The 18,416-nt window shown below is 38.4% G+C and overlaps 2 protein-coding genes across 3 annotated transcripts in view; both read right to left on the bottom strand.

Moving 5' to 3' along the window:
- tapt1a (transmembrane anterior posterior transformation 1a) overlaps nucleotides 1-9,137 on the bottom strand; it is a 28,542-nt gene extending 19,405 nt beyond the window's left edge. The window contains exons 1-3 of the mRNA XM_034690238.1: nucleotides 8,902-9,137; nucleotides 6,670-6,800; nucleotides 5,359-5,477 (exon numbers count right to left, since the gene is read on the bottom strand). Of these exons, the coding sequence (XP_034546129.1) occupies nucleotides 5,359-5,477; nucleotides 6,670-6,800; nucleotides 8,902-9,094 (443 nt within the window). The 5' untranslated portion in view covers nucleotides 9,095-9,137. The remainder of the gene's footprint in view (nucleotides 1-5,358; nucleotides 5,478-6,669; nucleotides 6,801-8,901) is intronic.
- A 2,654-nt stretch (nucleotides 9,138-11,791) lies between these two features.
- ldb2a (LIM domain binding 2a) overlaps nucleotides 11,792-18,416 on the bottom strand; it is a 193,449-nt gene continuing 186,824 nt past the window's right edge. For both annotated transcript variants that reach the window (XM_034689736.1, XM_034689737.1), the window contains exon 14: nucleotides 11,792-13,699. In XM_034689736.1, coding sequence (XP_034545627.1) covers nucleotides 13,469-13,699 — 231 coding nt within the window. In that variant the 3' untranslated portion in view covers nucleotides 11,792-13,468. The remainder of the gene's footprint in view (nucleotides 13,700-18,416) is intronic.

The raw sequence follows: 18,416 nt of genomic DNA, 5'->3' as shown, positions 1-18,416 counted from the left end.
ACAATGGAGTAGATCTGCAATGCTGAATAAAAAGAACTGCCTCCATCCAAGTTGTTTCTTAAAGCAGTTCTTCTCTTTTTTCTAATCTAATATCAAAGTATAATAATAAACAACCTCTCTCTCTATCTTTTTGGCCTCTTGCAGTCTCTGGGGATTTTTCTGTCCTTTGAAAAGAATCCTGCAGTGTTGCTTCTTTTCATGATGCAGCCTTTTATCACAGTAGCCTAAATGAACTGTATTCCTCTGGGTGTTTATTTTGTCATCTGCACATCTTTATTCGGGTAATAAATTAGTCTGCTTTTATTGGCTTTAGCATATGTTGCACTTGTATTGCAGCGTCGCCTGTTTCTTCTCTGAGCAGCTGTTACGGTAGCCTGGGGGGTGAAACACCATGCACTGTAGATGACAGGAAACCCCGAGAGACTTTCAAACTTAGCTGAGCTGAATGAGTGCACATAAATTAGGTAAATAACAAGTAAACTGACTCATCCTGTGATTTGCTTTCTTTGGTACTTTGTGTTTTTTTTGTGAGCAGGGTTACGCCCCTGCTCTAACAAACTGTGCTCTGCAGAGTAGAGCCAAGACAGAGAGGAAACAAATTGGCTATTGCCTCATTCCCTGAGATGCTGCATGTGAAAGTTATACAAGGAAGAACAACCTGTGTGACAGCTGGCGGAAACACGGAATCAGTAAATCTTAACAGACTCAGTGCTTCTCAATCAGTGATCGTTAGATTGGCTGGAAACTCATCTTTGAAAGAAATTAGATTTGATAAACTCTGTACCACTATAATAATGTAGAGAAATAAATAGGTTGAAACAGAGACACTCTCGAATTCCAACCTTCAGAAAGTTATCCATGCACTCATCTCCTCGAGACTTGAATACTGTAACTCACTTTTAAGTGGAATTAACAAAAAAACACTCTCCCACTTCCAAATTGTCCAGAACGCAGCAGCTCGGCCTCTTACCGGTTTTAACAGATGACATCACATCACCCCAGTCTCAGCCTCCCTCCTCTGGCTCCCTGTTAGTTTAAGAATTGATTTTAAGAATTTACTGCTCACTTTTAAAACACTTACAGATCTGACTCCAAGCTAGATTTCAGAACTTTTAACACCATATGAGCCGACCCGCAGCCTTAGATCCTCAGGTGGGAACCTTTGGCTGTTCCAAAGTCTAGACTTAAATCTAAAGGGGGACGAGCATTTTCAATCAGGGCCCCTAGACTTTGGAACAGTCTGCCCGAGGAGATCAGGCTGGCAGAATCTGTAACATCTTTTAATTATCTTCTTAAAACTTACTTTTACAGACTTGCTTTTATGTGATGTTGTCTTCTTACTGCTTTTATTATCATTTTACTTTCTATCCCATCTTATTTTTCTTTAATTGTTTTACTCTCTTAATATCTCATTTACTGCCTTTATTGATTTTATTCATATTGATTTCTTTCTTTATTTTACTGCTTGTATCTGCATATCCTTAAATGCTTTACCTATACTGATGATTTTATCCCTGTTTTGCTTTTATTTCACCTTATTGCTTTTACCCCTCTTTTAATGCTTTATTCCTTTTTACTGCTTGCATCCCCTTTTTATTATTTTTTTCATTTCATATTTTAAATTGTCTTATTTTCTTGGTCCCTTTGTCTCAATTCTTAGCATTGGGTTCTTGTGTTTCCTGTGTTGAATCGATGTTTGGGTCTTTTGTGTTTGTTTTCCTAATGTGTGATTTTAATTTTGTTTAAAGTCTGTCTGCTGTAGAGCAGGGGTTCCCAAACTTTTCAGCCTGCAACCCCCAAAATATAGGTGCCAAAGATTCATGACCCCCACTGTCCCTCAAAGGGATTTAATGTGGCTTCCTTTTGCTGGTCTGCAGAAAATCAGCCTACCTATACGAGCATGTGGCTGTTTCTTGTACCTTTATGAATTAACCTACTGCTACTGATGCTTTTGATAATTAACTGTTCACAAACCCTTAACTTAGGAGTCATCTGGCAAAAAGAAAGGCAGAAAACTCATTACATTTTCTATTTTCAAGGTTTTATTTCAAGTTTAGCTACTATTTTTGTTGATATCTTTTTACAATAAAGGGTAAAATGTACTATTTTTAGATCACTTAAAAAAATAAAACATTCTGGAAGACATCTAACGACACCCCATTTGTGTCTCGTGACCCCCAGGGGGTCCCGACCCACACTTTGGGAGCCCCTGCTGTAGAGTAATCTTTGTATTTGTTTTTATGTGCCCTTTGTGAAGCGCTTTGTAAACCATGGTTTTTAATTGCTATATAAATAAAGGTATTATTACTATTATTATTATTATTATTGTTATTATTATTATTATTATTATTATTATTATTATTATTATTATTATTATTATTATTACTAGGGCACCAACACTAGGACTGTTATTATTTTCCTAATCAATAATCCATTGATTTGTAAACATCATTAAGTTCTCCCTGACCGATCTGATGTCTTCACTTTACAGTATTAAACTTCCCTTTGAAAAAAAAAGTGTTGGCAAACAACAGCTTTGCTATTCAGCTGCTTCAGGTATTAAAGCATCTTATCCACAACATGTGCGATACACACACGGCTCCCTGAAGGCACAAAGCTGCTGCAGCCGGCTGGTAGCAGAGCCTGTACAAAGCAGTCTTCACAATCTCTTTTCTACAAGCATTATCTCCATAACACACACACGTGAATATTACATATGTTTGAGATCAGAAAGCTGTGTGCTGCATCCCAAGTAGCCAGAACTATGTGCCATTCATACATATGAGCCTGAGAGCAGGCACAGACTCTGCACTCAGAGAGGAGAAGGCCTGATTTTGGTTACAAAAGCTTGTTAGAGAAGCAAAGGGTTGTCACAATAGAAGCTGTTTAGCTTCTGCAGAGCAACAAGGGGTTTCTGTACACACAGGACTAGTTTCCATCTTCCTCAACAGCTGCTTATAGATGCCCTTAAATAAGACAAATGAGCCCTGGACTGTTCCAGATGAGCTGTAAGAAGCGCTCCAGTTAAAGCATGTGCAGCTGTATCATTGACAAGCAGCACGATGATGAGAATGAGCATGCACTCTCATAAACCTTCCCTGGATGAAAAGGTAAAAGCACCAGACGTATGGATAACCAACGTGGTCGCTGTGGCTCGGAGAACACAACATGACGGGTGGAGCTGTGTTTCGATGGACACAATGGAGATGAAGAGAAACTGGTGAAGGAATGTGGAGGCCAGCTCAGGACAGTGAAAACATTCATGAGGCCTTTATAGGCTTTCAGGAGCATACCTGCTTCTTCTGCAGTAGGGGCATGTGCGTGCCCTGCAGGAGAGGAGGGAGGCAAGGAAAGAGTCAGACAGAGGGCGGGAGAGGCAGGGAGTGTCCTTCTGAGGGGCTGAAGGTTACTTACTGTGGCATTGAAACAAATTTGATTGTTTTCCAGACCTGCACAGGTCTGCCTTTTCATGTATACAGAGAAATGTCAACATAGGAACGCTTAAAGGTAAACCATTTATACAGCTAAAGTTTGATAAGTGATGGATTTTAAACTTAAACAGAATCTTGCCCGACTTTTTAATCCATATCAACGAGGAAAACAGCTGTTTTTCTGAAATAGCTGTTTTACTACTACCTTTATCTACGAAAAATACACAAACAAATGCAATAGTTTATATAAAGTGTATGTACAGTTAGCATTTTATCATACTAATCTGATGTATTAACCACAGCTCAGACAGTGGATATGCCCTGTTAAGAAGAAGTGACTACACATGACAAAGTCTGATAAGAAAAGTAATGAATAAAATGAATAAAAAAGTTGCATGGCCACTTTGCCCATCTTTTACTCATGTCTTCAGTTATGTCTTCAAAATAAGAGAAAAACTGAAGAGTGAGTGTTTCATTACTCCAAGAAGAAACATGCTGACATACCAAACAGGACGGGACAGAAGAGAGACTGAGTCAATGCCATAACAAGTGTAATAATCACAAAGCTTTGACTAAATGCCTGCATGTGATAGTTGGCTGTTTGGTGGCATAGTGTGCTCTTTATTCTTGTCTTGCTGCTTTTCTGTTTGCCCTGCACATACACTACCAGTCAAAAGTTTAGACACACCTTCTCATTCAATGGTTTCTATTTATTTTATTTATTTGAAACACTTCAGATTAATACTGAAGACATCAACACTATGAAATAATCAGGTTTTGCCATAATATGGATTACAACAGTAGTCAAATAGGGTTACCCATGGTGTAGTGACCCTACCTCAACACAACTGATGGTCTCAAACACATTAAGAAGGCAAGTCATTCTACAAATGAACTCTTGACAAGGCTCATGTTAATTAGAAACCATTCCAGGAGACCACTTCATGAAGCAGACTGAGAGAATACCAAGAGTGTGCAAAGCTGTCATGAAGGAAAAAAGGGGGCTACTTTACAGAATCTTAAATATAAAACATATTCTGCTTTGTTTAACACTTTTTTTGTGAATTAAATAATTCCATATATGTTCTTTCATAGTTTTGATGCCTTCAGTATTAATCTACAGTGTTTCAAATAATTAAAATAAATACAAACCCTTGAATGAGAAGGTGTTTCCAAACTTTTGACTGGTAGTGTACTTGATATTCATAACCACTATCCTTCTGTATATTATCATCAGCTGTGTGAGTGGATGTATTTGTGTGTGTGACTTTAAAAAACATGTCTCTCTTCCTTCATAATGTGTGTGTGTTATTGTTCAATGTTTCACTTAATAGTAGGGCAACACAATGTATTCATCACTCCCAAAGATATTAACACTTCACCTGCAATAATATATGCTTGCATGCTATCTGTCATTTGAAAGTTTCCTACATATTAAGTTCACTCAGAAAGAACACACAACGGCAAAAAACAAACATCCAAGCTAACGAAAAAGAGGACTTCAAAATGTTGAGGATTTTTCTTTTGTTCAACGTTGCATTTGAAAATACAGATAGACGGACAAAGGTATCAAGAAACTGAAACAATGAATCAATCCCTTCTCTGAAATTGATCCGATGTCATTGGGAACTCATCACACATTACAATTCAGAAGTAAAACAAGTTAAAAATGATTATTTCACTTCAGAAATATGTTCCAAAGAAAGTGAAATGTCAAGAACATAATAATGCAGCATTGTAATCCTGATATTTAGCATTATAAAGGTTAAATCTGGTTCAGCTGAAAATTGTGCAGAACTTGCATCTAAATGTGTGTGTAAGGCCAATGTGTTACTGTTCCAATATATCTGCACCTTTGTATTAAACTAGTACAACCCCATGGTTCTTTCTCGTAAATTAATAGAGTACAGTAGTGTTTGACTCTGACCTGAAGCCGCAGCACGGCAGAGTGAGGAGGCGGAGCATGGCCAGCAGCACCCTAAGGGGCAGCAGCGTGAACACGTACAGGAAGGCATCCACACACAGGAAGAGGCCAAAGGTCATCAGCTGGAAAACACACACAGCAACACCTCCAAGTCAAACAATGAGTGTTAAGAGTGAACAGTGAGGCATTGAAACAGAGATGATCAGCATGTGCTCACAGCTTCTCCTCTTTCCAATGTAGGAAAGCAATATAACAGCTTAATAGCACCACATGCTACACTTTGCACAAAGACTATGCCTAAACCAAATGATAGACAGACACTTACCTTTGTAGCTGTCCACATAGAAATGAACACTGCCATGCCATTTGAAAAACAAAAAAGGTTGTAAGAGATGTAAATTTACAGCATGCAGATATCTTCTCTTACTTCCAACAACATGAAGGCACTGAGGTACAGTTTGGTCAAAGCTTAAGGAGGCTCCATCTCTCACTGGGGGACTTTTCTTGGGGCCTTGTCAGGCACGGGTGAAGTTGGTTAGTGTGCTTAACATAGAGAACTCAATGAGGTCTTTCATGTTTGCACACATTCCTCTCTCTTCCCAGAGGAAAAACCAAGAGAGTGAAAACTACGTTAGTCTGAGCTTACTTGACCCGATGTGATTTAGTAAAGAGAGGATCTTCTCAAGCTCCCCCAAAAACATAAACAGAGACCTTTACATGGCATGTAACCATACAGGATACCTATAATGCTCTTATTGTTAGATTTGAATGTCACTATTTTTCATCGGCTGCATGTTGACGTGTGTTTGTCATATCATGTTATGTGTATAACCAGCTATAGTGGTTTAGTATGTGATGTATTCCTAGAAAGAAGCAGTGCACATTTAGAACCCACATTGTATGAATCCACATTATATATTCAAATACTGCCCCCTGGTGGTTATGAGGAGAACAACAACAACATTCAGCTGACAGTGAGGCACATGGCAAAACATTTCTTATGTTTATATGAGAGAAAACATATCAATTTGTCTACATCATGTTAAAAATAATGACAATATCAGACTCTTTAGTGCTGTTTTTGTAGAGTAATACAAATATACTCATATTTATTATATACTACCCATCAATCAGTTCCTCATCAGTGCAGAACATGAGGGGGGTGATCATGTTTAAGACACACTTGGACTGAAACAGTTTCAAGCTCACTGTAATCTGTAACCTGACATCATGAGTCATGTGTGTTTCTGAGAGTGACAGCAGACAGATGGACACAGATGCAGAGATAAGGGTATCCGTGCTCATGACATTTACCTTCTCCAGCTCCTTTGGAATCCGCATGCATGTGTAAACTCTCTCCCTGCGCTCGGTGTACTTTGCCTCATTGTGTTCGAGGAAGTAGCCTCTGGTGAGCTCCGCTGAAATGAAGCGAGTCAACGACGGATCTGGAACAACATTAGAGCACCAGTGTTAGCACACGGCCTTTGTCTGCAACAATTACAACCACGGCTATCAACACAATGACGGCTCGGTCGAAAGAGGGAGAAACTTCACTGGGAGGTAAAGGACTGAGGGTTCAACATTAAGCACCGAGTGGAACCCAGAAGCTTTTATCATGACTAACACGACACTCTTCAATTCAAGTTAGTTATTGAATTATGATACCAGTTTCAGGCCTGATAATATGGCTCTACATGCCTGCAACTAAGGGACTTGTTTTTTTATCATTTGGTACATGACATATCAGGACAGAGTGCAAAACTTACAGCCCATGGCATCTTTAGATTCCTCTTATTTTTTCTAACAAATCTTATGTTGGTGTTTGATGGGGTCAAAGCAAAGATATCACAAAGGTTCAGGTGACTTTAGCACCAACAAGCATTCTAACAAAGACAGTATCCCCAACATTGTACAGTTTCCCTCTGCTGCAGATGCGCTTCTCTGTGTTTTTGGCACTTGCACTTTAGACTGCGTGATGTTTATTTAGTAGTGCTTACATAACCTCTGATGCCGTCTTTACTTATTCTTGATTAAATAAATCTCCGCCTGCAGGGTCAAAAGAGGATTCAGGAGAGTGACTGTGGGCTAAACTATGCCAACAAGTGTTCAACCAAACATCTGTGACTTTAATGGGAAACTTTCACTCTTGTATCTGCCATCAAATATGGTCAGTTATCATTAAGATAGACACACAAGTTGTCAAATATATCTTTCATGATATATCCTAGAGTGTAATGTGTAATATTTAATCAGATCTACAATCCAAAGTGTTTAGATATTTTGTGAATTTGGCAAAGAAGCACTTTAAACCTTTAGATTTAAGCCAACCATTCTAGTCCTAAACTTTGGGTTACTAATCTAATGATGATGAACACTGATAGACCTCTTGGTACCTAAACTGGTCACTATGACTTCATGGTCACTTTAACTTGTCAGCATGTCAAATCCTTGATGACGTGACTCAATGCCCTGACTTGTGAAGTACAACAGTTGTATCTTTGAAGTCAAATAATTGAGTAAAACTAAACTTCTCAGAAAAATCAACACACAACTAACTGCAATGACATATCATATTTGAGAAAAATGTGTTTGATGTGTATTTTAATTGTATAGTTTAACCAATGCTCCAGCAGCCACTCATCATGGGGGGCTTTTAACCTTTTGGCTTCACAGTCAGTTTACACTTATGGCGTCGGTATTATCATAATGTCTAAGGCCCCCCTAGCACTCAGGAACCCAGCTCTCTAAAAGCCTCCTCCACTGCTACCACGCTACAAAGTTGTTGTTCAGATTTTTCAGATGTTTCTCTATTAAAATGAGAAATAAAGAAATGTGAACACACACTTTGGACCCTGAATGTGACCTTGAAAGTTTGGAAAGGGCAAAAAAAACTATTTAATTAATATACCTTACTCTTAATTGCAATTAAGAGCAGGTGTGTGTTGCAGGTTGGGGATGCTAGCAAATCTCTTGTCCCTTGTTCTAAAATATGTAGCATATACCACCTCTTTAATCTACTAGATCAGCAGTAGAATGTGGTATTTGAATGCTCTGAGTGATACAATGTTCTTAAGTGACAAACATGTGGCATTACATAACATTACAAACTAATATTTGGATTATGGGAGCAATGTTTACTACTCACTGGACCACCAGCAGCTCAAGGGGCGGATTACTGTATGTACCCATGTTCACTAACTTTAGATACTACAACAGAAGCCACACTGTGTTGAAGATACACATAAGTGGTTTAAAGTATGAGTCAAGTTAAGTTGTTAGTAGCAAGTTAGCTAGCTAGCTAGTTAATTTGTGACTGTAACGTCAAATATAAGGGACGTTGACAGCTCTTTACAAAACTTATTCAACTCGACTACAATCCTTAAAGCTTTATAATGTATTTAGAATATAAATATATTGTTATAATAATACATTTTAGACTCAGTGTGTTAATTCTGTAAAGGTGCAAACAGTTAAATGATCCTAATTAAGGGGTCTGAGGTTTACTAGCTGTGAGAGTTGAAACGTCAGGAGGAGGTGGACTCTTACCTGCTGGCTGCTCCCGTTGCTCCCTCCTGACAGCACTAATATCATAAAATCCCAAAGTTTCCGGCAGCTCTGGCGTTATACCGATTTTACCCGACTTGTGCAAATCTTCCCACGGTCTTTTTTGTCTTTTCTTGAGCTGAATATCTCTTTCTTTCTCGTCTGACAGCTGCTCGGCGCTCGACAAGTCCGCCATCTTTACTGTGGGCGCCGCGTCGCCCTGTGCAGCGTCATCGTCATGTAGGTAAAAACAAGCGACGTCATAGACATGCGTCATTGACATGTACTTTATAACGATAATAATAATTCATAGGATTTATAAAGCGCTTTTCTTAATACTCAAAGTCGCTTTACATAAAATAAAAGTAAAAATAAAACAGAATCTGGTAGATTCAACGGTCCCCTTAAGATCATTCATAGATTATTATAATAAGAACTTTATTTATATAACACCTTTAAAAACAAATGTTTACAAAGTGCTTTGACAAGCCAAGTTTGTTTCATTAACAAAGTAAACCTTTTGACAGACAGAGAGGAGGGTAAGACTTTTAAAAATGCAAAACAAAATACAACACAAAGGGTTGGAAATAATAAACGCAAATTAAACAGAATGAAGTATTGTGACAATAGACCAATAAATCATTGTTTAAGAGGTTTTTCAAAATTAAGTAAGTAAAAATAAATCAATGCATTAAAGGACAATAAATGAAGTTTTCAGAATAAGAGGACGACATCACGTCAGAGAAAACATGAAAAGGATAAATTAGGAACATTAAAATAATAAATGAAGAAGGAAAATTATCAAGCAATAAATGATCAAATAAAATAATCAAATTAGATTAAATTAAAAACAATTAAATAGTTGGATAAAATCTAAAAATAATAAGTAAATAGAAATAAAAGCATTTAAAAAATAATGACGACCTTTTAATGTTACACTTAATGTTCAAAGAATATTTATGATTTAAAAAAAATTAAAATAATTGTTTGCCAATAGATATTGAAGCTCAGTTTGCAAGCAATGTGAATAAATGAGCTTATTTGAATTTGACTTTAATGATCATAAATCTATAAAATATCTTTCAAATCGTTAAAAAAATGTCTTCAACTGTCCGAGTTTATATTTTGAACTTAGTTATTGATATAAAACAATATATAATGAATCACGATTTTAAAAAAGTGTTATTGCAGTACTCACTCTGCTCCACTTGGTGTCGCCAAAGCTCCATCAAATCGTCCTGGTTTTCAAGTTTACCCAACAACAGGATTGAGGTCTTCAAGGTTATCTGCAGAACTTTACTGAAGAAAAAACTGGACCTATAAATGTATTCATGTTAAAGGTTTCATTTGAATATATATTCAGGTAACTCAGGTAACATGCTGCTTGAATGAGGCTTCTACATATCAAGATTTGAATAAAGAATCAACACAGTGTTGAATATAGAGAGGATCAAATACAGGTGAGATCCCTCAGAGCTTATTACGTGCAGTGGTATACAAAGTAGTGTGACATACCACTAAGGTTAAAATACTCCATAAAAAAAGAAAACACTGCATTATAAAATGTATCCAAAGAAAATAACTGAAAGTACTCAAAGAAGAAAAAGCAGCTTTCTGTGACTTCAAGTATTATCAAATATTCTAGGTAACACATTAAAGTGAAAGCAGGAGTTGATGTCGCTGGTTGAGGTGAGGCCCATATTGACCTATTTTGTTCAGGATTGTCACTGAACACAATTTCCATTTCTCACGTTAATCCTGAGTCCCAAGAGACAATTTTACAATTAGAACCAACAGTCTAAAACAACACAACAACAAACAAACTCAAACCATTAAAAAGTGAAGTCATTAAATCATCACTTGAGAGTGGAGCTCTGTAAAATTAAAAAATGTATATCAACAATTTATCAAAATAACTTTCTATTCATTCTTACTTACTGGACTTGTGATGAACTGACCCAGCATTTCAGTAGTAAATACTTTTGGGTAGTTAAATTCATTTTTTCCCTAGAGACTTAAACTGTCAGATGTTCTGCGAAATGAAATTAAAAAACACAATAATTCACCAGCATTTCAGTTGAACATTTGTAGAAAACAAAATGCAATTGTGAAGAAAAGAGACATAATTCAAAACAAACTTTTCATTTAGTGACCACTAAGTGACTTAGAGTTTGAACCCCAAGGCATATGCATGTGAACAAACCTGTACAGCTGCTGCATTGCATGCTGGTCTATAATGCTCCCATTTCATCATTGATTCTGCAGCAATATGATTATTACATGTTGGCAGAAGCTTTAGCTCTTTAATCTGCAGGGACAGACGAGATAACCTGATGTTGATTTTCTGCATTCAGACTTTATCACAGATAAACTTGGATGTGCTTTCCAATCATCTTCTGGCATCTGATGTCACCTGTAACTGGAACAAGAATAGTGCAACACAAAGTTATAACAAGACTTTGAGGTTATGCCTTTTTAGACACAAGTGAGAATTAAACTGTAGCGTGTTCCCTGTCCCAAAGATGATCAGTAAAATCCACTTTGTCAGTAAAACCAGCTGACCTTACTGTGTCGTGGCAACATGCCATCATAGCAGCTGTTTAAAGGTTCTGACTGTGATTACACTTCCAACCTCAACAGAAAAGGCAATAATGAGTCTATATTGTGTTGTGTATGTTAAAACTTCCACTTTGTTGAAATCATTTCAGATTATTTGGCGCCTGCTGGATGAGAAGAAATTGCAATGTTAAGATTCTTCTGTCATCTGCTGTTGTAAAAGTGAGGATCGTTCCCAAAGCTTCTTAATCGTATTAGATAACAGGAGGGTGGAGACATCCCAAAAAAATAGTGGCTACATGCACACATGATGCACGTAACCAAACCAAATCTCTTCTCCTTTGTAAGCACGGTTTATTGGCACACATAATGGTAAAGCATACATACCAGACATCAGATATGACACTGAACACCTCTGCTATATAATGTACAAATGGTGTCTAATAATACTAGGCTCAAACATATTTAGAAATGTGTTAGCTTCCTTACAAATGCACAAATAAATACCCATAAGATCCAATTGTATAAAGACGTCTGTCGCTGTCTTCTTTCCCATTTTTCAAACAAAAGTCCAACAAAAGAGGATCAGGGATATAATATCAATTCAATTAAAGATTAAAGAACAATCGTGAACACAAACTCAGGGATCTCAAACCATTTCTGCGGGGTGGAAGGACTTAATCTGCATGTTATTTTTTAAAAATGTTTGTTTTCCTCATATGTCACAAAATGTACAAGAAATGTGATCATGTGACTTAACTTTGTGGCTTTGGTTCTGCACTAGCTAAAGAGGAAACATAAGAGGGCAAACCAGCGTCCATCCAAACCACCCGACAGAAATCTGAACCCCCTGTACAAAACAAAACAGCTGCCATATTCAAACTGCTTCAGTGGCTGATTTACAGTGGACAAAATAGATTCCACCTCTATTTACAGAGCTACAAACCTTGTAACAGTGTTCCCAAACTGATGAACCCAAAACAAACAAGATGGTTTTTAAAAAGTACATATATCAAACAAAATAAAATCCTATAAAATCATGCAGGAAAAGGCTTTAGTATCAGTTTGGGAGTAGGTCGTTAAAGGGAAAGAAGTCCAATTTTTAAGAAGGGATAAGAAAGAAATCAACATCAATGCATCAATGTGTGTTTGTTAAGTTCACATACTCATCGGCAAAATTACGTGATTGCAAAACGGGGTTCTGAGAGCAGCAAAATACCAATTGACTACAAACACAAACTGGTTTGCATGAAATCACAATCTGTGACGACTGCGGTTAATGTGGAAAAACAATCCCAGAACATGATTTTTTCCTTGTTTGAACGCAGTCCATTGCGGTAGAGAACTTTTATTTTCTCTTAATTGGAAATGGAGATAAACAGCAATGACAGAAACAAACCAACAGCAAACTGAATTTCCAATAAAAATGCAGTCGCCTTTAAACAATGTCTCATTTATCTCAAATGTGGTGAGATGCTTCCAGTGGCTGCTAAAAAACACCTTGTCTTCTCCGAGTTGAGCTTTTTTTTTGAGACATTATGTTTTTGTTGTTTTTATTCTTCCCTCCACTGTCCACCGTCAGCATGATGACTCGGGACCCGCAGGTCAACCAATCACAGCTGCTGTATTCCACCAGACGAGTTGTTTGTATCTGAGTGTCCGAGGAGGAGAATCTGATCTGCAATTTTCCCCTGCATTCCTTCAAAAAAATGCAGATGCCTCTATTTTGTTTTTTACATTACAGTTGCATACAGCTTGTACGCATTTGCAGTCTCTGACATGTGGATATTGCTGTGCCAGTCCTCAATGTTCTCTGAGATGTTACAGTGATTCAGAGAAGAAGAAAATATCCAAAGAGGACATATTTTGGCTGGACATGCCGGTGGTGGGTTTTCAGACGGGGGTTTCTGATTCAGTACAATGTTATGAGGCCCTCAGGGGGGGGAGAGGGGAGAGGCTAAAAAGTTCAGTCCACATGGAGCCCAGTATCTCATGTTTTTCTTCTTCTGTAGTTTTACTGTGAGGGCTGGGGCGCCGTGCTCTCAGGCTTGCTGTCCTGAGCGGCGGGGGGTTTGCTGCTCCAGGGGGTGTTGTTGCCCAGTGCTGGGGAGCTGTTGAAATCGTCCTCGTCGTCCAGGCCATTGGTGGCGTCGTACTGTGTGTTCTCCAGCCGGGTGATCAGACGCTCGTCCTCGTCCCCAAACTCGCCGCCCATCAGGGTTGGCTCGCCCACCACCATCACGTCCTGGAGAGAGAGGCAGAGGAGGAGAGGGTAAATCTCAAAGACTGAAAAAAGGCAGGGACTGAGACATGTTCTTGTTTAGTGTGCCAACACTTTTAAAAAAGTTATTTATTTGTCCTTTTTATTTACTTCAAATTTGAAGTTTTTCTGACCATTGATTTCGTATTTTTAGATGGACTTTTGAAAAGATTGTTCACACACAAAAATGTGCAGAATATCCAAACATTATTATCTTAGTGTGTTTAAAAGAAATGGTGAACCAAATAGACATTTATCCCTTTTATCATCAGTCAAAATATCCTAACTATAAATCATATTTTCAATCGTATCTAAAACAAATCATCTTGTTGGTCTGCAGAATATTTATGTACTCCTTGTTAAATTTGCAAGTTTACTGGTAACTCATCGTTTGAAATCTGACCAGACTTACAGGCTCTGGGACACCCTCCTTTAAGATGGTACACAAACATAATCAGTTCTCACACAGGCCTCTGTGAAGTGTTTTATGTTTTGTGCCGGACGGTCTGTATTTAGCCTCAGGGTGATTCCAAAATTAACATGCTAAACTGAGTAAGAAATTACCAAAGAAGAAATTAATGCATATCTGTTTCATCTAAAGCTGAGACCAAAGCACCATCTGAATACCAAGCGAGTGCATATCCACCCGAAAAGACCTGATAACATTTACTTCAAGTGCATGAATATGCATGTTCTGTTTTACATAATTCTAGAAAAAAAATCAAGTTTAATCAACCATCGTTGAGATGGAGGTTAAAAAAAGGACAAGGTCATAAAGACAAATATTTACAAGACTCCTCTCAGCAGCTGATGTCCTTTTGGATCTATTTGTGCATGCTCAACACATGTTTTCTGTTTTCTAAGTGAGCAAGGAGCGCATGAACGCCCCCTACAATGTTCAGTGTGTGTTTCCCTTCTCTAATGCCGACCCCCTGCATGTGATGGAACAAAAGTAGGAGTTTGTGTGTGTGTTCAGAGTGTTCAGAGTGTTTGTGTGTGTGTTCAGCTCAGTGAGACCCTCTCTGAGCTCTCTCTGCAAATGAAACCTCCCCGTACTGAAAGCGGATTCCCCCTGCGCTCTGTTCCCGCCCTAATCAATACTCATCATGTAAGACATATTTCACAAAGATGGTCCTTTCACAGCGGGTCAGGGGAGGGAAGAAGAGAGATTTATCCATTATCCTGAGCTATCAATGACTCTCATGATGTGAAGGAATCTGTATGACTCTTATGGAAGGGGTTCAATCATAAGTGTTCATGTTTAGAGGCAAATTCCTCTGAACACAGTGAATCTGTTGACAAATAATCACTGGAGTGTAATTTGTGTATTCAAACACTGATCAATAAGCTCTGAATCTCAGTTGTATCTCTTTGTGTGTGTGTGTGTGTTTGTCGAGTCCTCCTCTGACTGGCTAAACATTTCTCTGCTCCAGCACCACCCACAGTAACCTGGGAAGAAGCTGTACAGTTAAATGGAGCGCACGCTTCACTGGCCATGTGTGTCAACGCTGCCCGGCTTGGGAGATCTCGCTCTTCTCAGCCACACACACACACACACACACACACACACACACAACCACACACAGCCACACACAGCCACACTCACTAAGCAGAGACAAACAAGCGCATGCACTGGCACACAAACCCAGATTAGCTTACTGTACAATCACACCTACACACAAACACAGACAAAAGCACTTCCATGCAAACCAGGATTAACAAAATGCATCAGCACTCGCACACACACACACACACACACACACACACACACACACACACACACGCTCTCTCTAAAGTCCCACACAGATAAACAAACATGCACAAAGCAAACTTGCATGATCACATCCAACACGCATTCATGTCAACAAACAAACAAACTTAAAACACACACTTAGATGAAGAGCGTGAGAAGAGAGGGAGGCAGTTTATTTATCCCCAAAACCCCCCTAGCGACCACTTCTACACCCCACTATGCCTTAATCAGGCTAATTAATTTAGGTGAGCTTTTCAACTAAATGACAATATCCACACTGATTTGTCAATTTGCATAGCTAATTAAGTCATTAGCTAAAAACGTGCTGATTGCCAACAAGCCTTGCATTCACCATCTGTTCCTGTGAGGAGGCCTGTCAACCTACCTCTGGCCAATTTTAGCCCCCCCCCCCCTCCCAAAAAAAATCCCTTAGACGCTAACAGCTGGTGGCGAGTCTGAGACTGGGGAGCGCTAATTGTGAGCTAATTAATACTGTCTACTCTTCTACTCATCTTGTTAAGAGTTAGCTTTCGTGCTAGCTAGGCAGCAAGGCTTTGAATGAGGTGACGCAGCGCTGAACGCCTCTCCCTTCATTCACCGGGCGGTGTCATTAGCATATTCTGACAGAGATTAGCAGCTACAAGCTCAGGAGGACATGTTGGCGCCACAGGCCTCCAAGACAACAGGTGGGGATTCAAAGAAGATGTGGAAGAACAATACGTCATAAAAATGTCACTTCATGCAGAAAGGAAAACAGGAATTAGTTTAAATAAATAAAAGCATAATATCACAGACCCTTTTTTTATTCAAACTCAGGACGAGGTGGAACTTGGGGTTGTTAAGGGGGGGAACATTTCTGGTAAATTTCCAGAAAGTTTCCGCTATATTTCCATAGGAAGTTAAGCTGAGGAATTTTGGAAATATTCCAAATTGGAAACTTTCCATGGGAATTATAGGAATTTATGGAAATTAACTGGGAATTGAGGGTTATTCAATGGAAAGGTATCATATCCAAGCATGAATATTTGTTTTGTTATAAGCAGACATCCATCCAAAATAGAAATAATCTTTGCATGTGATGGACGAATGCACAGTCCACTTAGGGGGTGTGGTCTCAATAGCCCTGCAGTAAGCAGTGTGCTATGTGCATGTTATTGAGGAATAACGTAGATATTCAACTGTACTTGCATGAAATCTGGTTGTTTTAGTCAGGATTATGCTAAAATATATTTCCCTCTACTATATTTAAGTTCCCTATTAAGAGCCAACCTTCAATTTAGTAAATTCCTGGTTTATTCTCATTTATTCCCATAAATTCCTCTTAATTCACGTAGAAAGTTTCCAACTTTGAAAATTCCCGGAATTTTGCAACCCTAGTAGAACTACAGGGTAACTTTTCTTGGTTAACTTATTGCTACCACTTAAAACACAACTTCAAAATGTATACTGATGACATACTTTTATTTCAATCGAGAGAAAGTTTGTCTCTAATTACTCAAAAGACTTAGATATATTTTCTATAAACGTTCAGTAATTTCCTAAAACAGATAAATACTTTACTTTCTTACAGAAGAACAAACAGTGACTGTGTTGGGAACTATTTTCGGCAGTGAATTGACACACTGTGCGTTTTTTATGAGAGCAGGATTGTGTATGATGTGATGATCTAAAACACAGCAATGGTACTCTGTTTTGATTGAGCTGCAATTATACTGTACACGTTTTTAACTTCTCACCAGTTTTTCTGATAATCAATTATTCGATTCCAGCTTCTTGAATGTGAACTTTTTCCATTCCTTTTTTCCTCTTTGTCATGAAACAGAATTTTTGCTTGACTTAACAAGACAGCTCAAGTCATCATCTCAGGATTTGGGAAACACTGATCCAAAAGTTAATCCACAAAGAAAATAACCTTTGGTTGCAGCTCAAGTTTTAACAGGAATTATTTATTATACGAATTATAGAAAACTACTGAGCCCAGGTGTGCAAACAAAACTTCTAATGACATTTTGTCAGCATCTGAATATGTTCAAATAATAGTAATAATATATACATCCTTGTGTATATATCTCCTTCATTCCCAGTGCTTCCGTACATAGCTAACTATTCTGCGCTTCTGCAAATACTTCATTATTTTATTTTATTTTTTCTTAATTTTATTTTACTTTATCCGCATTCATATCTTATTTTATTCCTTCTTCTATAAATATTTTGACTTCTAACATACTGTTTATAAGAGCTCTGTAATGACTGAATTTCCCTTCCCGGATAAAGAATTTCTTATTCAGATTCTGATGTTTGCTAAAAACTGCATTCCCATCTTGTTCAGGCTGTAAATGCTACATCAGTGTGTGTGTGTGTGTGTGTGTGTGTGTGTGTGTGTATGTGTATGTGTGTGTGTGTGTGACTTGAGAGGAAATATTTCCACTATTAGAAGCATCAGTTTAAGGATGCTCCCACACTGTCATTGTTCAAGCAATGAACCTCCCCTTTCAAAATGTGATGCATCATCATCATCATTACATGATCTTCCATCTTTGATCTGCCAGTTTAATTTGATGAAGAGTTAATTACAGGTTGAGTCCATAATGTGTCTGATAGATCTGTGTAATGAAAATAAGACATATCTGTGTGACACCTGCAGCTGGAAGCCGGCTGGTTAAAGAAACAACACATTGAACTCTACATCCTGGCCACTGGAGGTCAGTGTTGTACATTCAATGGGAGCCCCCCCCGCCCCCATACCCCCCCCCCCCACCTTCCTCTCCCTGCACCCCCTCTCCTCTAGCCGCTGGTAACCCCCCCCCCCCCCTCACGGAGGGTCCACTCCTTATTGTCATTGGGCTCACGTAGGCTTGTGCTCAGCCGCAAACGAACAACTTCTCAGACAAAGACAGCAGGCACGCAACATATGTAACCAGCATGTTACCAGCCACGCTGCCAGTCTTT

Source organism: Notolabrus celidotus, chromosome 8, assembly GCF_009762535.1.
Source record: "Notolabrus celidotus isolate fNotCel1 chromosome 8, fNotCel1.pri, whole genome shotgun sequence".
Classification (NCBI taxonomy): domain Eukaryota; kingdom Metazoa; phylum Chordata; class Actinopteri; order Labriformes; family Labridae; genus Notolabrus; species Notolabrus celidotus.
Note: the sequence above shows the minus strand (reverse complement) of the source record. Positions and strands in the feature narration are given on the sequence as shown.